Source organism: Aphanomyces astaci (genome assembly GCF_000520075.1).
Source record: "Aphanomyces astaci strain APO3 unplaced genomic scaffold supercont1.70, whole genome shotgun sequence".
In the NCBI taxonomy this organism is placed as follows: domain Eukaryota; phylum Oomycota; class Saprolegniomycetes; order Saprolegniales; family Verrucalvaceae; genus Aphanomyces; species Aphanomyces astaci.
Genome location: NW_009798333.1, coordinates 252,721 through 279,831, shown reverse-complemented (window position 1 = coordinate 279,831; position 27,111 = coordinate 252,721). Strand labels below are relative to the sequence as shown.

At 57.4% G+C, this 27,111-nt stretch overlaps 1 protein-coding gene across 2 annotated transcripts in view; it reads right to left on the bottom strand.

Moving 5' to 3' along the window:
* The window catches only part of H257_15484, a gene marked incomplete at its 5' end in the record, with an annotated part of 39,426 nt that overhangs the window by 5,575 nt on the left and 6,740 nt on the right, over window positions 1-27,111 (bottom strand). For both annotated transcript variants that reach the window (XM_009843605.1, XM_009843604.1), the window contains one exon: window positions 8-27,082. In XM_009843605.1, coding sequence (XP_009841907.1) covers window positions 8-27,082 — 27,075 coding nt within the window. The remainder of the gene's footprint in view (window positions 1-7; window positions 27,083-27,111) is intronic.

The window sequence follows — 27,111 nt, the reverse complement described above, 5'->3', positions numbered from 1 at the left end:
ACTTTACCGTTCACTTGACGGGCATGGCCCGATGGGACAAGGTCCCGCCGCCGCAACACAACGCCAGCTTTGACACAGTCAAATAAGTTGTCCGACCCCACGGGGCTCACGGTGCCGTTGGGGCACTTGAACATTCGCTGGCATTCGCACATATCGAGCCGAAGGATGTCGTTTGTCGACGGATTAAAGTTGACCCAGTCCAGGAGGCGCTCCTTGTACTGCAGAATGTTCTGAACGCCCGTATACAAGTCAAACAGTTCGTCTGGGGCTTGGGCCGTGTATATCTGTCCTTTGGAGATGGAATGGGGGGCCAGAAACGGCTTCATGTCGCGCGTGATGTCGGCTGCCAGAGATGCGAAGGTGCTGTACACCGTGGTCGAGTACTTTGCAAAGCGCAGTCCATTGGTGGACGACTGGGCCACCCGCCAAGACGCTTGAGCGAAGACGCTGGTGCACGTGTTATTACACTGCCACAACGCGAACAGGTCGAGGGTGACTTGGACTTGGTGGACACAGTCGCACTCGCGGCGCTGGATTGCATTGAACACGTGGCGCCACTTGTTGTCTCGCGCACACAAGAGCTGGCTCTCCAACGCAGCGTTGACCACGCCCCCCGATTCGTTGGTGGTGAATGTATTCAGCAGCTCGGGATCGACGCCGTCTAAGCACCGCTTGTCGTGCAGGGAGAACTCGCGGATGTCGCCTTCGCGGAGGTAGGCGACGTGGTCGACATGTCGAAACGGGTCGGCGTCCGCTGGCGGAATCTGCCGGCGCTCGGCGTCGTTGGCGATCGCTCCCATGTACGGGTCCACGGTACCCGTGGGGCAAAAGTAGTTAGCCGGGCACGCGTGGCGCTTCATGAGTCCTATGCCCGTGGCTTCGGGACAAAAGAAGGACCGCGGACACAGCATGTCGAACTGGCCCATGGGGGACTGCAAGTAGGCGTCCGGCGTGGTGCCGAAGCCGCAGACGTAGCCCGGCGCGCACGGCGTCGCGAGGGCGAGGGCGTCGGTGGTCGCTTCGTTGCAAATGTACCCCTCGGGGCAAATCAGCGCCTGGGAGGTCTTGTCCGAGTAGCAGATGACGTCGGCTTCGCAAGTTCCGGGGAACCATTTGTCCTTGAAGAAGAAGCCGCGGGTGCAGTTTTGCTTGAGGTCGTACAATGTGGAGTGCATGAGGTCGACAAACTGCGACCCACGCTCAAAGTATCCAGGCACGGGAAGCTGGCTCACGTCACCGTACCCCTGATGGGGTGCACCCGTCGCAATGTCAAAGAGCGGGCCAAAGTACTCGGTGAACCGGAGGTACAGCGGACTGCCCATGGGCTGGGGGTTGTAGTAACATTGTCCCGAAATGTGCGGCAGAAAGTGCGGCCCCACGCCAAGGTCGTCGATCCACGGCTCTAACAGCACCCCAAAGTAGAACTGCGAGCCGCGCGCGAGACACTCGGGGACGCTTTCGTTGAGGTTGGTGGGGACGTACGGCAGCGGCAGATCGCTTTGCGAGCACGGATTCGTCATGCCATCCGTGGCGCAGACGGTACCCGGCGGACATAAGATGCACTCGCCCACCTCTCGGAGGCCCCAATTCTTGGACCACGTGCCCTGAGGACATGGCACGCACGTGATACCGTCCGCTTCAAACGTGCTGCGGTAGGTTCCCGGCGGACAGATGGTCGCCACGGCGGTGCCGTCGTCCGGACAGGTCGTTCCAGGCGGGCACGGATAACACTCGACGGTTTCAATTGTAGGGGCGTAGAAGCTAGGAGAGCACAGCGCCGCCTGGACGGTGCCGTTGCGGGCCGCAAACGACCCCTTGGGCGTGGGTATCGGCACCGCCGTACCCGCGGGACAATAAAACCCTGGCGGACACATGCCGATGCCTTTGGGGGAGAAGGACGCGAGTTCGCAGTAAAACCCGGCGGTGCAGTTTTGGGCATAGTCGTAATTGCCCGTCACGACTAGGTCCGAGATGACGCCGCCCAGGCAAAACGTGCCGGGTTTACACGGGTACGGACGCAACGTCGTATCGTTGCGGAACGGATCCGACGTCAATCGACCGGCGTAGCAGTAGTACCCCGGCGGACACCGGAGGTTGGGCGTCGCGAGCTCGGGCTTGGAGCATACGTACCCCGGCGGACACAGCACCGGCTGGATGCGGTTGAAGCCTGGGCAAATGTATCCCTCGGGACAAGGGGTGCACTGGGTTTGCCCTACCATGGCGTTGAACGTACCCGGAGGACACCCCAATGGATCGTACGACCCTGGTGTCGGACAGTAGGTACCCGCCGGACACGGAATCTTGATGCCGAATGGGCAGTAGAACCCCCCCGGACAATCGCCCTGGCCGGACGGACTGTCGCTCCCTTCCGGGCAATACATGCTTTCGAAGCACGGCTGCGGGGACGTGAAGTTTTTCAGCACAGACGAGTTGCCTGCTGTGCCTGCGTGGCAGTACATTCCACGTGGACACGGCACCGGACGCCGAAGTGAAAACAGTCCGTGGTAGTCCATAATGATGTTGTCCATGACGTCCAGCGAAGGCGACACCGCCAAACACGCATCGTCCATGCAATACCGCCCTCGAATCGGTTCAAAGTCCAACGTGGAACTGGACAAGGGCATCTGCTGCAGCTCGAGCCAGAATCGACTGGGAGACGAGCTCAACTGAAGCCCAAAGTCTTGCGTGCTGTTGTCCCAACAGGCAGTTTGGCGGGCCCCAAGGATCGGTTGCGATGCCACCCCGTCGCGGCCTTTCCGGACGGTGGAGCCGCGTTCGGCGTGGGAGTACGTGACCCCGAGCTTGCGCGATGCAAGTCGATGCCCGCACGTCGTGGCAGTCGTCGCCGTGCCTTCCAGACAAAAGTGACCGACGGGGCACGGCTGGTCGGCGGTTTCGATCCCCGTGACATCGCACACAAACCCCGCCGGACAGATGCGGGGCACGTGCAACCCGATATGCGGACAGTGGTATCCAATGGGACAGCGCAGACATTCGGACTGAGACGGGAGCGGCTGGTACGTTCCCCTTGGACACAACGTGTAGTTGGCGTTGCCTTGGCCGGGGCAGTAGCTGCCTCGAGGACACGCCAGCCGACTGCCCTGTGACACGGGAGGACAATAATACCCCGTCGGACACTGACCCAAGTACTCGAGCATGACGCGATTGGATGAAAAGTCAATGCCGTTGTTAGCGACTTCCACAAACAAGAGCTGGGGCGACGCAAAGGTGGGGAGGATGTCGTCCGTGGGGAGGTGGCCGGTTGAAGTAGACGGAAGAGACGCCTTGATGTGTGTAGTTTGCATCGGACACAGCACCAACCAAGACGTGACAAACACTCCTGGGACCGTCGACACGCCGACTCGACACGCCAACAGCGTCGAGTTGATGAAGTTGAGTCCTTGGACAAACAACCCGACATTGGCCGCAGCGTACAACTGGGTCGGTTTAATAGCCGAAACCGTCGCGTCTTGGTAGTACAGGTAGTTGATCCCTGTGAAAGTAAAGTCCTGGTGGTTGTTGGAGATTTCCACCGACACGAGTCGACCTTGCACTAGCGGAAAATGGCGCGCCGTGGGAAAGAGCAACCGGGTGCCCGTGGATGGATCAGGGTACGCATGACGCTGCTCGGACAAGGGCAGGGGTTGGAGGCCGCCGCTGTACGGATCCAGCGGAGGCGTCAGACACGTCAGTTGGAATGGACTTCGAAAGGAAGCCGGTAGGACATGTTCGCCAAACCGACAGACCAAGCCGGATGAGTTGACAAAGCCAGTACCGAAGACATCCACGCGACTGCCGGCGGCAAAAGCCGGGCCAAACACGGGGAAGATGCGACGGAGGGTCGGGCACGGGTAAAAGTAAAATGGATGCCGACTGGAGGTGTAGTCTTGGTTATTGACCGACACTTCGAGCGGGACGGTCCCCGGCTGCAGCTGCGTGGGCGCCGTGCACTGGATGGCGTCGGTTTGGACCCACAACGCCTGCACGACGACCGATCCGAATCGACATCGCAACTCGTCTGTGCGAGGAAATGGGCCGCCGTAGATCTCGACGGAGAAATTCCCCGTCGCAGGGCCCAACGTGGGGGTCACAGACTTGAGGGAGACTGGGGCGTCGTAGGTGAAGGCAGCCGTGGTGGTGTTGGAGTAGCTGCTTCGTTTGCTGTTTGTGGACACGTCTATAAACACTTGGCGGGGCGACTGGACGGACGGAGCGATACAGGTGAGCGTGGTGGAGTTGAAATACGTTGCAGCGGACACCACAGTAGTGCCAAATCGGCAATACAAGGTGGACGAGTTGGTAAAGTAGTCGCCATACACGACCACTTCGGTACCACCAAACACGGGGCCGTGGTTGGGAAAGGTCGAATACACCAAGATCGTTTGAACGTACTGGTACACGACGGTGGACATGGTAGTGTAGTCTTGGCCGTTCTGGGATACCGCCACCGCCACTTTTGACTCGTCAAAGGTCACGCCCGCCCTTTCGACGCTGACTTCAACCTTCGCATTCGACCCTGTCAGCGCACTGGATGTCCGGAGCAGCGCCAGATTGCCCAGTGTATCTGGAAACGACACGAGCCAAGTATACCCTCTCAAGTAGTCGGCAGCGACGGAACGCGAGACTTGGACGGATGAGAGGCCCGGCAGCATCGACAGTTCGTGCTGCAGGGTAGTCTCGTCCACATTGTACGGTAAAGTGGACGTCACTGCCGGAACACAGGACGACGTGTCGATGCCATCGATGCATGTTTGCCCGTATTGTACTTGAAAGGACCCACTGATGGGAGTCGTCTTGGACGGCACGAGCGCCACCGACACCACCAACCCCGTGGTCGGCAGGAGTTGGCCAGTGTTTAGCGCAATGGCGACTTTGTCCACATACGAATCCGTAAACAGAATGTACCACGTGAAGCCAATTTGGCCGTTCAAGGCGACGGTGCGCTCGACAGTCGTCTTGCCCACCGCTGATAGTGCGTTCAAGGCACTTGCAAACTCCAGAGCACTGCACGATGCAGACAGAACTACTGGTGACGCCACGCCCAAGTACGACAGGGTGAATGTTCCAGTGGGTGTTGCCGCCGCGGCGCTGATCGTGACTCGCTGGAGTGCATTGCTCGTGCCATTCACAACCTTGACGAACGTGATATGAGGGGTGGATCCGTTTACTTGAAATATGGGCGAGGAGAGCAAAGCCATCGGACCCGCGTTGGCCAGCGATGTGAACGACACCTGCCACTTGAACGTGTTCAGCCATGGCGAGTGAAGTGTCGTGACGGTCACGCCACCACTCAAACTCGACAGGCGCTGCAACGCAGTGGCCATGTCGGATGCGTTGGCATTGAACGCAATAGGCGACGTCACCTGGCTTTGAAATTGGAGGGCGAACGTTCCTTGCACTGGAATCGTCTGGGGGGTGCCCACCGTGACAGCAATGCCAGGATTGGACCCGGCTAAAAATGAAACTGGTTTGAACACTTCCGACGGGTACGGAATATTGAACGGGAACGTGATGCGCCACTGCATCCCCCCCGTGACAAAGGGGCCACTCCGGGTCACTTGAAACAATCCTTTCGGAATCGACTTGATGTGCTGCACAGCCAGCAACACGGTTTCCGGTGTGGCGTCCCACGGAATCGGCACCGTCGGCTGATCTCGATACCGGAGGACGAACGATCCGCTGATGGGACTCGATCCAGTTATAGTGGGCGTGACTTGTACTGACAACCCGGTGCAATTCAGGGTCGACTGAACCACTGAAATCGGATTGGTAGAAGGGTCGAGTTGAGTCGAAAACGTCTGCAGGAAGGCGTCATACAGCCGAAATTGTACCGTCCAGGCGTACCCCCCCGCACTCAACGGAGGTGATCGCACCACGGATGTACATGCGCGGCAGCTTAACGCGCTCTGCAGCGCCGCCATCAAGTCACCGGCGGTCGCTTGAGGCGTCAACGGCACAGTCGTGCGACCATTCACCGCTACCTGAAACGTGCCAACCACTTGGTTTCCAGTGACTTTGCGGGTCACTTGAACGGCGGCATTCGTGCCCACTAAGAGAGTTTTGTCGATGGTCAAGAGTGGCCACGTGCCTGGTTTGTTGGTGAACGTCACGTCCCACCGCTGCCCGTTGTTTAACACGACAGATGCCCCGCTGACTGTCACGGAGTCTGCGCCCATGACGGCATTGATCGCATTTTGTACGGTTAACGCTGAAGCATTCGGCGCCAACGCCGTCGTCCACACGTTGTTAAAGCCCAACTTGAACGTTCCCGACAGCGCAGAGCTCGTGCTTGTCTGGACAGTGGTCACGCCTTGCGTTGGTCCACAACTGAGCACGGGGATAGGTGCCGAGAGTTGAGTGAACGTCACGAGCCACGGGTTCGTGCCTGATACGTCCAGGGTGCCCAGTTCAGCGATTGCAGACAAGGCCGTGCCAAAGACAGTCGAATTCGCGTTGAACGGAATGGAGCCCGAGGTTTTGGAGGCAAAAGTACACACAAACGCACCAGACGTGAGCGTCGTTGTGATGCGGCGAATCTCCTGAACCACACCAGGGCGAGTAGTTCCAAACACAACGCTGGCACTCCCAGGGGTCAGCCCAGTCGTCACCGCAGTCAGGATCCGACCAGTGGGTTTGGGCGTTGTGAACGTGACGGACCACGTCATGATATTGTTGAGGCCAAACACACCAGAAGTGGACACTTGTACCGGTTCAATCGCTTGCAAAACTCGCTGCACTTCACTTGCGGTGGCGTCGTACGAGATCGGATCGGACAAGACTGAGCCGTCGACAGACAGTCGGAACGTCCCGGCGAGGGGACCCCCCACGCCCGCTTGAAGTTCGGTCATCACAAGACGGACATCGCGGCTTCCAGAGTCAAACAAACTGGGTTTTCCGGCCAGAGTTGTCGGAAGCACTTGAATCATGTTTTGATTCCCCGCCAAAGTCAGAAACGTAATCTGCCACGAGCAGCTCCCGTACACGTCTATGACGGCAGACTTGGACACGGCGAACGTTCCAAAGTTCACGAGCGCGTTCAGTGCATTTTGCACGGCGGTAGCAGACGCATCCGACGGGAGCGGCAGCGTCTGCTGAGATCCAACCTGGAGCCTAAACGACCCGCCGATAAATGAACTGGCTGCCAACGTGAGTTGCTGGATCTCGAGCACTTGGGCTACTCGCGTGGTCGTTGCTCGAACAGTTGCTCCGATGCCTGTCAAGAAACTCACGCCAAGAATATCTGGAATCAAAGACGGAGCTCCGCCAAATGTAACCTGCCAAGAGTACCCGTTCACGGCGGTGGGTCCTCGTCGGGTCACGGACGCCACGGGCACTTGCGTGAGGGTTTGCACGGCAGCCGCCATGGCGGTTTCGGTTGTCGTTAGATACAACGTCGGAGACAACGTGCCCTGGAAAGACAGCTTGAACGACCCGCCTACAGCGTTGCTGTCGGTCACTGGACTGACACTGCTCTGCGACAACGTGCCCGTGACCTTTGCGCCCTGCATCGTCATAGTCGGAATGTTTCCGTTGGCAGCTGAAGTCGACACGAACGTCACGATCCAACTCGCTCCGCCGTTGCAATCCAAGTCGGTTCGCGTGACCAGAACGGGGTTTTGAACGGTTGGAAGCGCTTGAATGGCTGCCTGCACGTCAGTCGCCGACGACCAGACCGGGATGTCCACAGTCGACTGGCCGTTGTAGCTCACCGCGAACGACCCACCTAACGCGGCTGTGCTAGTCACTTGAACAGACTGGACCGACACCAGCGCCGGCACCACAACAACCAGCGATGACGAGTCCACTACCAGCAACGGCAGCAGGCCCGTGTTCTGCAAGAACGTGATCGCCCATACATTGTAGCCAGTTTGGATGGACGTCGTGATGCGCAACGTGCCAACCGTATCCAATGCTTCCAACGCTGCTTGGAGCTGGGCCAGTGGTGAGTTGTACAGTATCGCAGGAGTCTTGGCGCCCTGGAATTCCAACGTGAACGAGCCGGTTTCAGTGGGCGAGATGGGCATCCACAACGCTTGGACTTCGAATTGGCTTGGAGTTAAAGCGGCAGTGTTGACTGTAACAGTGATTTGCTGGACTTCGTGAATCGGCGTCGCGTCAACCTGAATCGTCTTGACTTCGGTCACGGTCGCGGCGACTGTGGTGGAGATGGTGCGGATTTCAGAGCTGAGCGTGTCCACTGTGGGTTGCACGACTTGAATTTCTGGAACATTTTGCCCCGAGATTGAAAGCACTTGCGTTTCAATCAAGGGGGTGGCCCCGGATGTGGTCACGACTTGCACGAGGGGCTGGTCCGGGGCAGCAGACACCACTACATCTTGCACATCAGGCACGTACCCCGACGCAGTCGTCGTGATGCGCTGCACTTGGCCGACCGGATCAAACTGTGGCGTCTGGCAGGCGATATACTCTGGCGAATCTACCAACCCATCCACGACTTTCTCTCCAAATCGACACCATGCCGACTGTGCAAGGTCGAAGTCTCCACCTCGTACTTTAACAGTTGTTCCACCGGTAGCCGGTCCCCACGCCGGCGTCACTCCCGTCAAGTACAACGGGTCAGTATATGTGAATTGGAGGTCGCTAGTGGAGTAAATTTGGTGGTTGTACGTGATCTCAACCGCCACGCGACGAACGGCCGAGCCGACTGCGAGGGGCGGCGTCCGACAAAATACGTGACTGGCATTCACCTGCTCGGCCGGGACCACTTGGCCACCAATGATGCACGCGAACACATCCAGGGGACTGACCGCCGCCGCCATGGCCACCGACAGCAGCGTTCCCCCTGCAATTGGACCCCTTAAGGGGGATACTGACACCAACTGCAGCTGCCATCGGTACTGAAACATCAACCCCGTGGAACTGAAATCCATGCCGTTGACGCTGATTTCCACAGATACATCTCCTGCATCGGACACTTCCGGCGAGATACACTCGAGTCGAGTGGCATTTAGCACACTTCCAGTGACAATCGACACACCAAATCGACAATACACGGACTGGTTCAAAGACAAGGTCATGCTTTGAGGGGCTAGCGTTATTGTGACGGTGGTGCTGCCGTCGACAGGGCCGTTGAGGGGATCCATCGAGTCCAGGACAATCTCGTCGTGGTACGTAAACATGAGCGAGGTATCGACAAAAGCCTGGCCGTTTGTCGTTATAAACAGGGGCACTTTGACCCCCAACGAATCCACGATCGGAGTCCACGTCATCGTGGCGTTCGTTCCAGTGAGAAGTCCTCCCTGCAGCTCCAAATTCCGCAAGTTGGAAGCGTTGGCCATCTTCCACGAGTCCATAAACGTGACCTGCCACTGGTACCCCGATACCAACGACAGTCGAGGACCCACCGTGACCGTGCCAACGCCTGGGAGCAACTGCAAGGCCGCCGCAATCGTTGAATTGGCAGCGTTGAAGGCGATGGGTCCACTGGATTGTGTTTTGTTCCATGTCAGCTGAAAAGAACCACCCAAAGGAGCGTACGATCCACTTTGAACGGTCGTGACGTTGGTTGTGACGGTGGTGCCAGTGACCGTCGATGCATCCACGACAAGCAAAGGCACGTTCCCAGCCGTGGCTGCAAAGGTGATGTTGAACTCGATTGAAAACGTAGTGCTGACACTTGATATGGTAAACGGGGGGGCGATGGGGGCCAGGGCGGTTGCCAACGCGGTGGCGGACAGCGGAATGGCTGCGGTGGAGACGCTGTTGTACGCTACTTTGAAGGTCCCGCCCATCAAAACCCCCCCGGGAACGTCCTGACGGGTTGTCACAGATGCACCAGAACCGGACAACCCACTGCCGTTGGCGACCACGAGCGACGGCGCGGCTGTCGTTAGTCCAAATGTAATGCGCCATACCGTACAAGTAGCAGCAAACGATTTCGTCACCGCTACAATTGGCGGCAGTATCGTCGCGAGTTGGGTTTGAAGGGCTGCCGCGGAGATGTCGACCGCCAACGAAGTCGTGGGAAACCCCAAATAGCTCAATACAAAAGTCCCAGACAATGGGGACGTGCCGGCAATGAGCTTGGACTGCGTCAACGTCACCGATGCCGACGGAACAATATTGGCTTTGTTCACGGTGAGGTCTGGTCTAGGGCCCGCAGACGAAGTCAAGAACGTCACATCCCATACAAATCCTCGCGTATTCAACGCATGCGTCCGGGTGACGTTCACAGAACCGACCCCCACCACACCCTGCAGTGCGGATTGCACCGCCACAGCCTCCGCATTAAACGGCAACGACGAAGTGCTGAGACTGTTGTAGCTCAATGTGAACGATCCGGTCATCACGACAGCCGCCGTGAGACTTATCCGCTGCACTTCGAGCACGATGGGAGCCCAGGACACGTTTACAATCTGCACTTCGTTGACCAATGGAGGCTGCGTAAACTTGATCTGCTGGACTTCCTTGACGACGGTGCCAGTAGGTCCATCTTGAACGGTTGCCACAGTCACGGCCGACCCGGGCCCTTCCAACGCAAACATGTCAGATTGCAATACTCCGATGTTTCCACTTTCCAGCGAAAACGTTAGCGTCCACGTATATCCATTGGACAAGGTCGACCGAGTGGCGGCAGTTACAACAACCAATGGGGACATGGCGCTGTTGATGGCGCTCTGCACCGTCGACGCCGCTGCGTTGAACGCAACGGGGTCGGTCGTTAATCCCTGGTAGCGCAGTTGAAACGATCCAGAAAGCAGAGCAATATTAGTCGCCGCTACAGTCACAGTCTGCACTTCGCCCACGAGCGCACTCGAGTTCACTTTCAGCTGGTAAATGGACGGTTCTGGGCGATGACGTGGCACAACACACGTGACGGTGCCGTCCCTCGTGCACGTCGTCGCCGGCGTAGGAACATGATTGCCAAAGCGACAAGCCACTAAATTTGTGTCGCACCGCACCGGACTCAGTGTGATTGTAGATACGGTGCCTCCACCCAACGGTCCAGTGGTTGGAGCCAATGCCGACGCTTGGAAGTCGGGGAGGGTCGTAAAGTTGGTGGGATGGACCGAGTAGTCTTGTCCGTTATTGGACACTTCGACGGCCGTGGAGGACGCGGCCACGTGATTGGCCCAAGTTGACCCTGATTTGGGAAAGCTGCTCTTGAGCGATGGCACGATACACCCGATCTCTGTGGACGAGACGAACGTGGCCAGTACGGACTGATGCACATGCGTGGCAAGGGACGGAATGTACGTGGTGTATCTGCATGTCAACCGCGATGTATTGACAAAGTAGGCGCCTTCAATGCGGACATGTGTTGCCATCGAGCTCGATCCGAACGCAGGAGTCATTGTCGTGAACGATATAGTCGGGTAGTAGTGAAACACGGCCACTGAGTCCGACATGGTTTCCATGAGACTGGCCGATGACGCCGACAGAAGTTTGACAAAGACAGACGTCGAAGAGCCCTGCGGCGGACTCGAACAGACGACGGAGGTGGCGCTGATGTACTCGACACCCGTGGTGGCATTGCCAAACAAGCACCACATGGTCATGTTGACAAAGCGAAATCCTCGCAGCACCACGCGGGTGCCTCCAGTGACTGGACCCAACGCAGGGGATACTTGCTGTACCAGCATGTCGCTATCATATCGAAAGCCGACGTTGTCTGATGTCCAGTCCTGGCCATTCACAGACACTGACAAGGCGGTGACGGCGCTTTGGACCTTGGTCACATTCGCAACGATTTGAGTGCCATGCAATCGAACAGGGTTCAAGCCGAGAAGGGGCAAGTCCCCTACATTCAAAGGCGCACCACTGGTGGACAAGAACGTCACTTGCCACGAATTGCCGTTCCCCCCACTACTTTGCGTCTGGGTGACGTCCACATTTGCAATGGTTGGGAGAGTTTCCAGGGCGGTCTGCAGTTGAACGGACGTCGCATTGAATGCCAATGGCGACGTGACCGCCCCGTTAAAGTCGAGTGTGAACACCCCCGAGACGGGATTCACCCCTGGCTGGGTGGTTTGGACTGTGACCGCGGCTTGCGTGCCGAGCAGCAGGGTCGTGTCAACCCCAAGCAACTCGACGACGCCGAGTCCCGCGGGAAACGTCAACGCATACGTGTACCCCCCGGCCGCGTTCACGCTCGTCCTGGTCACCGCCACCGACGTCGCCCAATCAAATGACGTTTGGAGGGCGTTCTGAACCACATCTGCGGCTGCGTTGTACGCGATGGGACTGGTGACTTGGGACCCAGAGATCAAGGCAAACGAGCCGTCTAGAAACGATCCCTTCATGAACTCTGTGATGGAAATCGATGCCGCCGTGCCGCTCAAGGCGGACATATACCCCAGCGGTTGGAAATCTCCCCGCTGTTGGACATTGGCTTTGGCTGGATTCGGCAAAAACGTGATTGACCACGAGTACCCCATATTTGGATCCGCTACCGATCGAGTAACCGCAACATTCCCGACCGACGGGAGGAGGTTGAGCGCCGATTGAACGGACGACGCGCCTTCGTTGAACGCGAGCGACGTCGTGGAGTACCCAAGATAACTCAACTGGAACGTGCCGGATAAAGGAGTGGAAGTCCCCGGTGTGACCAATATCCAATTCACCACTGCCGCGGTGGACGATGCCGTTGTCAGAGTCATCGGAATGAACGTTAGAGTTCGAGCAGTGCCAGTGTCCGATGCAAACGTGACGAACCAGCCGTAACCGTCCCCGAGGTAGTTGTAGCTCGTGGCGAAGAGCGGCGAGCGGGTGACGTTGACACTGGTGTAGAGCATTTCCAGAGCGGCTTTCATATCGGTGGCAGTGGAATTCCACGCAAGAGGTGGCGAATCCACGCCCCCCAGGTTCATCTTGAACGTGCCAGAGATGGTGGACATGGCACTAACGTAAATCATTCGAATTTCTCCTTGTGCTCGAGGCGTGGTGACGGTCGATGCGATGCTACCCAGCGTCAAGGCGGATGTCACGCGAAGCAGCGTGGCGTCGGAGGTGTCGCCCGCAAACGTCACGGACCACGAGTAGCCGTTGTTGATCATCTTGGTGGACCTCGATACAAGAACATTCTTCATGTTTGGAAGGTTGGTCAAAGCCCTGAGCATCGTCGACGGCGATGTGGTCGTCACGTCTAGCCACGGCGTCGTGGGTTGAGTGTACCCGACTGCGATTGGATCGTTCACGCCCGGATAGACGGCGCTGAGTGGCAACCGTGTCGCATCAAAAGGTAGAAACATATCCACAGTGAAAACGTTGCCGTTGATCACGACCACTTCCCCGCGCCGGACCACCGCCGTGAGATCCTGGGACGTTGTGGCAATGGGCCACTTCTGCTCCACTGCGACCGTTCCAGGCAACCGGATGGTCGTGGCCCCAGACGCCAGTCGGAAGGACCCTCCGAGGCAGCATGCTGCCGTGCCTTCTTGCGTGACTGCAATCGACACCCCCACCTGTCCAGACGACGTCAAATTGAACGATGCGACTGTCAGATTGTTTTGGGGGCCGGCATTTTCGAGGTACGTTATGGCCCATACGAAAGCATTGACAGAAGCATCCCCCGATCGAGCCACCGACACCGTACCTATTGCTGGGAACGATTGGACAATGGACTTCATGTCCACGTCCGACGCAGTGGCTGGCACGTAGACACTTTGGCCCTGGGACGAAGTTAAGGTGAACCCCCCTTGGACAGGTGTTAACGGCGACGGCGGCAGACGAGAGACAGTCACTTGACCGACTAGATTGACCCCGCCAGCCACGAGCACGACGGAATTGAGGGCTTGGAATGTGATGGTCCAGTTGTATGTATTCGTGCCAGTCAGCACCCGCGTGACCACGACGGACGACCCCACCGGGAGCAATCCGTTGACAGCTGACTGAACGTCGGAATCTAACGCGTTGAATGCCAAATTGGGTGTTTCCAGTGACCCGTAAGCCAGAAAAAACGTCCCCGATGTCACAGACGCAGTGGACACGACTTGAAGGTCGTACTGGGTGCCAGATCGGACGGTTGCGACAGAGGCGGTCGGACTGGTCCCGCCTCGAACCAGCGCCAGGTCGACTGCGAGCAATGGCTGGACCCCCAGCGCCGTAAACGTTATGTCCCACACCCCACCGCCAGTTTTGTCGACAACAGTCGAAGTAACTGTCACTCCTCCAGACACAATTCCGTTCAGCGATGTCGACAGGGCCGCAACGGTTGTGGTGAGGGGGATTATGGCTGTTTGTCCTTGGAATGTGACTGCAAACGAGCCCAGCATTGGCACGGTCATGCCTGGCTGCACTTCTAGCACTTTGATTGTGGCTGGAGTGGAGGTCGGAGTCGACACAAGGGCGGAAGTGTCGACGGTCATGGCGTTGATATTGCCCGCGTGCATTGGGAATGATATCGTCCAAGTGCTTCCATTTTGAGAGTTTGGACGAGTCAGCGATACATTCACAGCCACATTCAGCGCGGTTTGCAACGCCAGCTGGACTTGCGCTGCGGTAGCCACGTACGACAGCGCACTTGTCGTGGCCCCCATTAACCCAAGCCGAAACGTTCCAGTCACACTGGTTCGATCGGGAATCGACAGCACTACCCGTTGAACTTCACAGGGAATACCCTTGACAACCTCTAGCACTTGCACAGACAGACCCGTTCCCACCAAATTGGTGGACGTCACCACCAAGTCGGGTATGTCGCCGCTTTGGTAAAACGTCACGAGCCATGTGAACCCGGTTGAGCTGCCGCTAACAACACTTTGTCGGGTTACGGCCACACTTTGAGCCAGTCGCGCCAACTCGGTTTGGACGTCGACTGCCGACGCATTGGCCGTCAAGTTTCCAGAGTTGACCGCGCCGAATCGAATGGAAAACACTCCTTGAAGTGTCCCCCCTTGAGCCATCATCGTGATGCTCTGGACTTCCCACACCGCGCCTACCCCTGACACACGAAGCCGTTGGATGGTCGAGACGTGGGTGTTTGAAATCGAAATCGTTTGGACTTTGGCAGTTGCTTGAGGCGTGAACTTGGTCAGTTGAACCAAAGGCGCCGCCCCAGTCATCCCCACGCTCGACACTGTAATCGGAACCACGATCGATGCAAACGACAGCGTCCACCGATACTCGCCGCTGATGCCAGGCCCTTCGATCAAGCAAGACGTGGCGCCTACTAACGAGGTCAAGGTGCCGCACGGAATGTTGGTGACTGCGGTAAGAGACGCTCCAGTAATCGGGTGCGTTAGCTTGAACATGCCTCCCAAGTAGGCTCCATCTTGCACTGCTAGAACAGTCGCAGTCAATCCCGTCGACAACATGCTCGATTTATCTCCATAGATTCCAGTATTGGTTGCGGAATTGAACTGCACAACAAGGGGCGCCATGTTGCCCGTCAAAGGTGAAAACACGAGCTTTAACGTTCGCACGTTGGTGGAAACTGCGGGAAGCAGGTCGGACACCATGGCCACGTCCACACCCGGGAGAGATTGCAACGCTAGCTTGAGGTTGTACGCGGACGTGTCCCAAGCCAGTGGCGCCGTGGTGCTGCTTCCCAAGCTCAGCGTAAACGTCCCCGCGGGAGCTGGCGTCGTACCCACGACACTTCGGGCTACGGCGCACAGACCCACATACGACTGAAGGCGCACTTGCAAGAGGGAACCCAGAGTTGATTTGGACAAGAAGGTGATGTCGTACTGAAACAATTCGAGCGGCGATGCTGCTCCACTAAAGGCAACATATGCACTGTTTCGACGGGCCACCGAGACAGAGCCCAATCTCCCCACGGCGTTCAGAGCAGTGGCCAAGGCGGACGCTGTGACCGGAAGTGCGATACCTTGTACCACCGTCACCCCCGCGTACGACACATCCATGGAGATGGCAGGTCCACTGGAAAAGACCGTGCCGTACACACTGATCGTTTGGGTTTCCGCGACTGTTCCAGCTCGATTTCGAAGCACGGAAACCGCGGGCGACGTGCCAAGAAGAGATCCAGTCGAGGTCACTTGAATCATCGGCAGCGCCCCCACGTCCGACGTGAATGTGATCAACCACGTGTATCCGCCGTTCGCCACGGCGCTTCGAGTGACCGAGAACGAATGGCCCACGGCTGCTGTTTGGAGCGTGACCTGGACGGTCGCGGCCGCATCCTGGTACCCAATCACAGCACCAACTCCAAACAATTGCACGGTGAACGAACCCCCCGTGGTGCCAGTGCTTGTAATCGCCTGGACCTCGGGCAATTGGGGGTTCAATTTGAACTGCAACCACTGAATCTCAGGCTGGTAATTGCTCGATGTGGTGATCTGCACCACGTTCGATTGCACAGGCGACAAGATTGGCGCGATGGTTTGGACCTGTGCCCGATTGGCCCAGCCAGAAGTCGTCACCACTTGAACTTCGCTCACTGCTGGGGCCGCTGTGGTTGTGATGGTTTGGATGGTGGGCTGGGGGATAGGGCCAGTGATCGATATCAATTGGATATCTTGTAGAGTAGTGTAGTTATTGTTGCTGGAGATTGGTGGTGCTACACAAGTCAATTCATCTTGGGATACGTAGGCGGCACGCACAACCGTCGTGCCCACTTTACACTGCAGATTTGGAACGTTCGAAAAGTTGGAGCCGCGAACTGTGATTCGTGTCCCGCTTTGGCCTCTCGCGGGAACCAAAGTCTTGACGGACGGAAGGTCGTAGAACGAAAACGTCCACGTTGGATCGGTGAAGTCGATTCCGTTGGGGGAGATGCTGACGGGGCACTCCACCGCCGTCGGCTGTGCTCCGGGGCGACACACCACTCGAGTCGATTCCACAAACTCTCCGCGGACCACAGATGCACAAAACTGGCAGAACACGTCGGCTTGGAACCCCCAGCTTCCATCCATCGTCAGCACCACAGTGGTGTTGCCAGTGACGGGGCCAGACGATGGCTGGACACTCACAATGTCTGGCAGGACTACCACATAGTACGGCAGGGACGTGGTTTGACTGCTTACAACGTGTGGATCTTGCAACGAGAACTCCACCACGTCGACCTCGATCGACAGCGGCGGCGCCACGCACGACAGCGTTCGCGATGTCAGGAACGTAGAGTTGACCAATATGGCGCCAAATGCGCATTGCAAGCCAGGGGTAAAGCCTTCGCCCGTGACCAGCACTTTAGTATGTCCTATGTGCGGGCCCACTGTGGGTGCGATACTGTACAGAAGCGCTGGGATCTGGTAGTCGAAGCGCAGACCATCCACGGACACATCGTGCATATTCATGGCCACTCGAACCACCACCGTGCCTTCCGCAGACACTGGCGGCACCACGCAAGACAGCGATTGACGAGATATCACTGTCGCACTAACGTGACGATTGGCTCCAAATACGCACGTCAAGTTGCTAAGGTGGTCAAAGCCAGCGCCCCGAATGTCCACGAGACTGCCGCCCGCTAGAGTGGATTTCGAAGGCGTGATGCTGGACAAGGCCACGTCACGGACGTAGCGAAACCAGAGATTGGTGCGCGTTATATCGACTCCATTCATAGTTACCATCACTTCCACCACTTCTTCAGGTGAGTGATGAAATGGAGGCGCCACGCAGCGCAACAGGTCCGAGGACAGGACGACCGCAGGGACCGACGTATTGCCAAAGACACAGCTGGCCTGGGCGGTGTTGACGAAGCCGTCGCCAGCCATCGACACCACCGTCCCGCCTTGTTGGAACCCAAACGACGGAAACAGGGACGTTGCTTCCACTGGTCGGATATACGTGTACGAGTGAGTGATGCTGGAGATCGACGTGAAGGATGTGGGTGGCATGACTGTAGTCAGCTCTACACTCGACTGCACAACACTCAACGGCACCGTCCCGACAGCTGCCGTGGGGGGAGCCACACAGGACGCCGTCGATGCGTTTAGAACGGTCAAGGTGGACACTAATCCATCGCCAAACGCACAGAACAAGTCGACGGAAGTGTCCAGAACTGAGTTTGTGGTCATTGTCACCACGGTTCGGCCTTGGGTCGAGCCAAAGGGTGGTTGCACTGTATATATCTCCACCGGGTCTTTGACCAATATCTGCACCGAGTCGTTGGTGAAGTCTTGACCGTTCACAGACACTTCGACGTTATAATTTCCGCCTGAAAGCGTCGGAATGAGGCATTGCACGGACGTGGCAGAGACGAACGTCGCTGGGACCACCACGTGTCCGCCTATGCGACAGCGCAAAGCGTTTGGAATCGTGTCGACAAAGTGAACTCCGGATACGGTCACCAAAGTGGGTCCGTGCGTGACGGAAGGGGCCACCGCCATCACCGCGACTCGTGGGGTGTACAGGAACAGCAGCGGGGTCGAAAAGTCCTGGTTGTTGTTGGTCGCGTCCACAGTTACGACGCCGCCGCCATCTCCTTGCGTTGTTTCAATGCCATGCCGAGGCAATTGCACTGTGCATGTTGAGGTATTCGTCGCTTCCATGCAAGCTGCGACGATGTTTCCAAAACGAATGAACGTCGTGTGGGCGTGGAACCCCGAGCCCGTCAGCGTCACAACCGTCGGGGCGGCGGTGGAGCCCGTGTTGGGAAACATGCTCACGAGAGTCGGTGGGTCTTCGTAGGTGTATGGCATGGCAGAGACAAATTCGACTGACACGGAATTCTTGGCTCGTTGGACAAGGGAAAACGAGACCGCACCGCAAGTGCGCGCACGTGGCGACAAGCAAGACACCGCCGAGGCATTGATGGCGGCGGCGCGGACTTCGACGGATCCAAATTTACAAAAGACAGCAGACGACAGTAGGTTGTTGGACGACACGACGGCAACCACGACCGAGTTTCCGTCCACCGGTCCAGTCGTTGGCGTAATTGCAGTCACACTCCCACTTTGATGGTACTCTAGAACTGCATCAAATGAAACGATGTCTTTGCCGTTGGCGCTCACTCCAAGGGAGACAGATCCAGGGGCGTGGGGCGGACTTACACACTCGATCGTGTCGAAGTTCACAAAGGTAGCTGCCACAAACTCAGTCCCGAAGACGCAGAAGAGGTCGAGAGTCGGGGAAAAGTGAGCGCCCGAGACTGTCACCACCGTGTGGCCCTGCTCGGGAACTCTGGTCGGAACGAACCGAGCCAATGTCAGTGGAATGTGAACAAAGTACTCGACCGAACGCAGGGACGCCACTTGACTGTCTGGCGCCCGCAACGTGATTAAGACGGGGCCGTTGGTTGTCGTGTTGAACGGGGGGGTCACACATGTCAGAAGCGTATCGCTCAACACGGCGGCGGGCACACATGTCGTACGATTGAAGCAGCATTCCATCGAGTCGATGCTAAAGGCAGTGCCGTGGACAGTCAAAAGTGTGTTGCCGACAGTCGAGCCATGTGAAGGATCCACCCGAATAGGATTCGGAGGCAACATGGACCAAAACGTCACTTGATTCGTCGTGCCTTCGTCGCCCGTACTGAGCTCCAACACGACGACTTGGTTTGGGGGTAGTGGGGGGGTAGTGCACATGCAGTGCGTAGTGTTGAGAACAGTACCCACTTGGTAGGTAGTGCCAAAACGACAGTACAAGAATGCCGGAAACCCCGTGCCGATGACCATCAAAGAGGACCCACCCGTATGTATAGCGTACGGCGGGGAGATGGCCACCACGCTCAGCTGGCTTTCGAAGCGCACCGTGAGGCCTTGCGAGGTAAAGTCGACGCCGTTGTTGCTCACTTCAACTACGACGTACCCACGAGCATGTACCTGTGGACTGGGGCATTCAATTACTTTCGAGCTGTGGTACACGCTAGCACCGGTGATGACAGCTCCAAATCGACAAACAGCCCCCGGAAGAAAGTTCAGACCTCGGACAGTCACTGCCGTGGACGGACGGAAGAGCGTGGACGGCTCCATAGATTCAACGGCGGGTGGGGCGTAATACGAGAACGTCCAAGTCGACGGAATCGACATCCCAAGCGCTAGAAGCGTAATCGGCACTACTTGGCTTGTCGTGACTGAGGGCACGAGACATTCGACGTGCGTAGTGTTGGCAATGTGTGCTAGAGTGGTCATGTCCCCAAGTTGGCAGTGCAGTTGGTCCATATTCGTAAATGTGCCTCGAATCCATAAGCGGGTGGTGGTGGTGTTGACGGGGCCGGACGACGGAGACACGTCCGAGATGTCGACTTGGACGTCGTGGGACACCCACAAGCGATCGCCGGCGAAGTCGAGTCCGTTGTTTGTCACTTGAAACGGCACACTTGTCTGCGATGGAGGTGCCGCGCATGTGACAGTGTTTCGGTTGGTGTACTCGGTTGGCACCACAATTACATCTCCAAAACGACATCGCACAGACGGTTCAAAGCCAGTTCCAAGCACTGTGATGGTAGTTGGATAAGACACTAATGCATGAATTGGGCTAATGGAAGAGATGGTCAGGGCGGGCGAAACCGACAAGGACATGGGCACGATGTAACGGTCGATGCCGTTTTGAGTGACTGCCACCGACACATTGCCGGGTTCTAACGGGGGTACCACGCATTCCACCAAGTATTTGGACACCCACAACGCAGGTACGATGACAGCCGATCGACCGAAGAGGCAGCCCAGTTGAGGGACATCGAGGAACCCCAGACCTTGAAGCATGATACGAGCCCCGCCGCTCTCGAAAACACGTGACGGAGACAACGAGGTTAGGCTCAATGGAGGGAAGACCTTGAATAGCTTGCTGTTGGAGTATACGCCCGTGGCATACTCGAGCGTGAGCACCACGTCGACTGCCACCGTTGTTGTTGTTGTAAAAGATACCATGGTTGGCAGCTCACAGACCACTTCGTTCGACGACACAAAGCGCGCTGGGGTGGACGGCCTGGCGTCGCCAAAGTGGCAAATGCTGGGGGACTTCAAATTCGTGCCCAGGACACGGATCGACGTGCCTGGAGAGCCCAGCGTCGGCACGACAGAGTCCACTTGCAGTGTCTTTTGATACTCAAACGTGGTAGCCGACTCGCTAGACAGTGAAAACTCTTGGCCGTTGACAGTCACCGCCACAGACACATTGGATTGCTGCGACACGGACGGCGGCGTCACACATTGAATTGCGGTGGGGGATACTAGAAGTCCAGGAACTGGTTGGTTTCCAAACGCGCACTGAATCGACAAGTCCGACGCTGGCATGAGGACTGGCGCCACTAAGAGAACTCGAACGGCCGTGGCCCCTTCCACTGGTCCACTCGCGGGCGTGACATTCACAACCTGGACAGGTTCCACGTAGGTAAAATATATGGGGGGGTGGACTACAGACTGCTGCTCCGAGCGCAAGTGAAACAGAACTTTGGCTGGCCGGACGGTGGAAGGAGCGATGCATTGGAATACGTTGGATTGGACACGCGTGGCTATGGAGGACACGCTGCCAAACCAGCACCGCACACTGCTGGAACGGTCGTCCAGGGCAGTCTCGGCCACAAGTACGCGGACGATGACGCCGCCGAGAACCGACCCGAATGACGGATGGATCGACAAGGCGATGACGGGGGACTCGAATGAAAACGCCACTGGACCGCTGGACACATTTCCCCCCACATTCGACACGGTGAGCAGCACTTGGGAGGGGACTGAGACCCGAGGAGTCATGCACACGATGCGGGTAGGCGTGAGAAAGACTGCCCTAGACTGGACAAGGCCAAAGTGGCAGGAAAGGGAAGCACCGTCGTGGAATCCACGCCCGGTCACTGCGATAGATGACCCGCCGCGAATGTCACTAGAGTGTGGGGATATAGCAACGATGGCTGGAACGGCCACAAACTCAAGCGCCACGGTCGGACTGGTTGTCGCAATGGCATCGTACAGCTTGAGAGTGAGAAAACGCTGGCCTGGGACCTGTGCTTGCACGATGCAACCAATGGACTCGGACGAGTAAAACAAGGCGAGTGTTTCTTCTTCGAGGGTGTTGGTTGAAGTCATCACGACGCAGGTCACATTCGGCACTAAATGGCGTCCAGTCAGTATGACTTGGACGGGATTTCCCACAGACAGCAACAACTGCGTGTCGACAGCATCGAGAATCATGGTTGGTATGATTGAGAAAGGCGTTTTGTACAGAATGACGTGGTTGATCGAGATGGAAAGTGTCAGTGGGCGACGAGCGAGCGACGCTGGGACGACACATTTCAGTTGCGTGGAGCTTTGAAACGTAGCTACCACAGGTTGGGCCCCAAACAAACACGACATGGCGTCGAACGCACTGAAATTGAATCCCGTCACAACGACATTGCCACCGCCAAGTTCAACGGAAACCAACGGCGATACACGCTGAACCACCGGAGTTGGGTGTACGGTGATCAACAAGCCTCCTTTGTCGGACCTGGCCGACGGCTGCCCCATAGCTCCAACGTGAACTGAGTACACACCGGGTGTGAACAGTGTAGCCGTGCAGTGGATCGATGTGGAGGAAGAAATCACCGCAGAAACAACCACGGCATGAACAGCAGTGGTCGAATCAGTCTGGAAGAACTCGCACTGCAGCGGCCCTTGCAAGTGGACTCCCACCAGATTAACCCTAGTGGGAACGCCCAAGGGTACTTTAACAGGAGAAAGCGATACCACGGAAGCCGTTGGAATATACTCGAATCGGATGGATTCTGTTGTCAATGTAATCCCAAATTGAAGTCCCACCAGAGCGATTTGAGGGGCGGGGGCGGCCGGGGATAAGCACAGCACGGACGTGGACGATTTCGAGACGGCGGCAGCCACGGTCGAGTTGCCGAACACACACTGCACCGTCAAACCAGAGGTCACAAAGTTGAGTCCTTGTATTTCTACCAGCGTTCGACCGGCCACCGGGCCATAGGCTGGATTGATTCCAGTCAAGGTTGGCTGCGGGTGAAAGTATAAGGCGAGGGTAGGCTCTGCAAAGTCCACCCCGTTGTTGGATACTGCCAAGAACAATGTCGAAGCCGACCCGATACTTTGAACTGGACACGCGACCTTGGTGCTAGACACATATCGACCCGCCGTGATGGCATTTGCTCCCAGTCGACAGCTTAAAGCGGGCGTGTTGAGCATGCCTCGACCGGAGACCAAAACCGTCGTTGATGTGTTCCAAAATATCGTACTCGGCTCGACGGATTGCACCTGAATCGACGGGTACAGCTTCAACGGGTACGGCAGTCGGTGGAAGTTCTGGCCATTGAAAGAGACTTCGACGACTACTTGGTCGCGCAAGGGAAGGGGCGGCACCACGCAAGACAAGGTCGTGGCGTCGATTACCACCGCCGACGTGGAAACCACCGAGTCAAATCGACATGACACGCTGCTGGGTCGGATAACGGATACTGGCTGGCTAGTGGTGATGCTCAGCTTGGTCCCGCCGGTGGTGGGCGCGAGGCGGGGTGTTAACGACACCAATTGTGGGGGTGTATAGAACGAGAACGATTGGTCCAGTGTCACGATTCGGTTGAGTAGTCCACACCAGACAGATACGACGAGGTGGTCTGACGGGGCTACGGTGGACGGCGTGGTGCACTGGAGCTGCTGCGCCGACACAAACACCGCTGGAGCCACCAAGTGCGGACCGAACCGACACACCATGTCCACACATGAGGCAAAGTTGGTCCCGAAGATGGACACGACCGTCCCGCCGGTCACTGGACCCAACGCGGGTACGAGACCGGTGGAAGTTTGAGCCATGAGGTACGTAAACGTGTGGTTGGCTGGCAGGTAGTCGACCCCATTGACGGACACGAGGAGGGTCACTGGACCAGGGGCATGAGCTGGCACTACACACGTGGCAATGCCAAACGCGTTCAAAGCAGCGACCACGGGCTCTGAGTTGCCGAATTTCAAGTACAACGACGACTGCCACAGGGTGGTGGCTAGAGGAAGGGCGATGGAAACGGTCGAGCCGCCCAATTCGGTGCCGACGGGAGGGGACACGGACGTGATGTATGGGATGTCTACGTATTGAAACGACCGAGTGAAGACAAAGTCCTGACCGTTCAGAGCCACGAAAACGTCCACTATGAGGCCAGGTGACGATGTGGACGTAGGTACGCGGCACTCGACGGCACTCGGCCCCACGACAGAGGCGGGGCTTGTGGCCGTCGCAAGGCGGCATTGGATGGTGGGAAACGAATCGACCACAGCGTCAAAGTCGATTCGGACAGTGGTTCCACCTTGCACCGTGCCTCGAAGTGGAGTGATTTGAAGCACTTGGGGATGCACAAATATTGTCAGGGTCAAGTCGGGTGCAACTGGATTCTGACCATTGGGAGCAAATGCCACGGACACAGTTCCCTGTTTGATGGCGAGTTCTGCAGGTAGACGACACACCACCATCTCACTCGACTCCACAACGGCCGGACTCGTGAGAGTCGGTCCAAAGAAGCAGACGGGGCGGCTTTGATTCAAACCCAGGGGGATGTTTACACCCCGCAGTACTATGCTAGCGTTGACTGCATTTGACGGAATGTACAGTGGTTCCAGGCCAACCATCTGCGCATTGTCGTAGTACTCAAATGGAACGCTGCCTTGAGAGAAGTCGAGTTGGTTCAAACTCACAGACAGTTGGGCTGTTCTGGTGCTGCTGGGTTTGGCAGGGGACGCGCACCGAATGGTCGTGCGGTTAACCACCTGGGCAGCCACCGAGTCGGTTCCAAATCGACATGACAACGATGTTAACATTCGAGGCAATGGGGTCGCCAACGTGACCATCACGAGGGTGTTGCCCGTCGAGGGACCGTGACGTGGCACGATCTCCGCGATGCGCACATCGTCAAACCACGTCAAGGCCCGACGCACCACCGTGTAGTTTAACGCTGGATCGACGATGCGAAGCGTCGTGGCATTCAACTGGACGCTGCAGCGAACTTGCGACGACGACAGAAACTCCACCGGACTGGTGCTACCTCTGTCATCCCCGCAGGTTAAACTCGGATACAAGTGGTGGCCAGAAATCAGCACCGACGACAATGTCGACTGGCGACGAAGTACAGTGGGCTCAACACTCTCCACAATTGGAACTTCCAAGACCGTCATAGCCACGGGCGAGTCGACCTGAACATGCGTGGCCAAGTCGATCAAACTCAGGCGAACGAGACCAGCCGCCTCGGGTGATAGAGCGGGCACTGTGCACACGACTGTCTTGGCATCGATGTACGTGAGCAGGGTCACAGTCGTATCGAAGAGACACTTCAAGGTCGAAATGTTCTGGAATAGGTCACCGTGAACTGTAATCTTGCTCGGCCCACCAACCCCGTATAACGTCACGGCGGGGTTCAAACTGTACACTCGAGGCAGAGCGTAAAACAAAAACGACCCAAACGTAAAGTCGACGTGGTTGTTGGAGATACCCACACCAATCGTCCCCGGACTTCGAGGCGGCACGCGACACAGTACTCTGGTCGACGACTCCCACTGGACAGGGGTCGGCGGCGCCATGCCGAAGCGACAAACCGCAGCCATTTCAAAGTTCATTCCCGACAGTGTGACGAAATACCCGCCCGTTTCAGCGCCTTGCGGGGGCCAGATGGACGTCAATTGAATTCCCGCGTAATATCGAAACGGAAAATGCGACGAGGTAAAGTCCACGCCGTTGTCGCTCACTGCCACGGGCACGTTTCCGGTTGCGGGGGACGGAGGGGTGTAGCAATGCACTGAGTCGCCAGACACGGCGAGAGCCGGAACGGCGGGGGACGTGCCGACTCGGCACACGTACGCCATGGAGGTATTGAAGCGTCCGGAGATCACGAGCCGGGTGTGGCCGGTTGTAGGGCCGGCCGTCGGAACCACTCCGGACACGTCCAAGGGTTTTGTCGGCAATACGTGCATGGAGGTGGGAAGGGCGTCGATCCGGTTAACCGATACCCCGATGTCCACTGTCACGCCTTCCGGGAGCGCCGGCGTCCAGCAATTAACGCACGTTGCATTGACATAGGCGACAGCTGACTGGCGTTGGCCAAAGAGGCAGTGGGTAAACTTGAACATGTGCGACGACGGTTGAAAGCAAAGCGTGAGGTTGGTGGCCCCCGTCGCAGGAATTGTAGTCGGCTGCAGCGATGTCCATACTGGAATCGGGTGGAATTCAAACACGACAAACGGCAGTGAGCACTGGAGGCCGTTGAGGCAGACGCGGACGGCAGAGGTCCCCGGGGAGTGCCGTGGCGTCGTACACTGCACTTTCGACACTGACAGGACCGAGGCACGAGTCATCCTGCCCATGCCAAAGTCACACATGGCGTCCAGACTCGATAGAAAGTGGTTCCCCAGAATGGTAACGAGGGTTCCGCCCAGGATTGACCCAGTGGACGGCGTGATCTGGACCAAGTCCACTTGCTCGTGGAATACATACTCTATGGGCCACAACGACAGCGCCAGTCCGTTCTCCACGAGCATCCACGTACTTCTGGTTGTGGCGGCCACCGAGGGACTCCGACATGTGAGGTGGGTCGAGTTGACGTACATCGCTGGCACGTGGCGTATACTGGTGGCGTTGAGATCAATACTTGTTTCCCATAGAAATCGACACATGTATATCGATTGAGGGATGAACTCCATACCCGTAACTTGGATCAAGGTTTGTCCGGTCACGGGGCCGAATTTGGGCTGGATGTGGGCCACAAACACGGGCTTATGGAAGTGGAACACGGCACCGCCTGATGCGCCGACACCGTCCAATCGGGAGTTGGACACGGACACCACCACTTGCGTCAACGGTGTCACAGCCGCCGGGGCGACACACACCGCCGTGGTCGAGTCCACGACTTGCCGTGGGGGTGCCGCGTTCGCCCCAAACAGGCAAGTGAAGTCTGGCGAGTCGATGAAGCCCGTGCCGTAGACTGTGACGAGGGTGCCCCCCGTCGCAGGGCCTCGCGTCGGGTAAATCTCTGTGACCGTCGCATGCGACGTGTAGCGAAACGTCTGCGACGATGTCGAGAAGTCGCGGCCATTGAACGAAATCCGCAGGACACTCGGGCCAGGCGCGTGCGGCGGTGTCACACATAGAATGGTCGATGGATCTACCCACGTGGCAGCGGAAGTGGTGGATGTGACGTTGTCAAACATGCACGTGAGCAAGACCGCGTTTGGAAAGTGCGCTCCGGACACCAACACCGTCGATCCACCCGACTCAGGGCCGCTTGCAGGGTACACTTGACTGAATGTCGGCATGGCTAGTACACATACATACATACGTGAGACC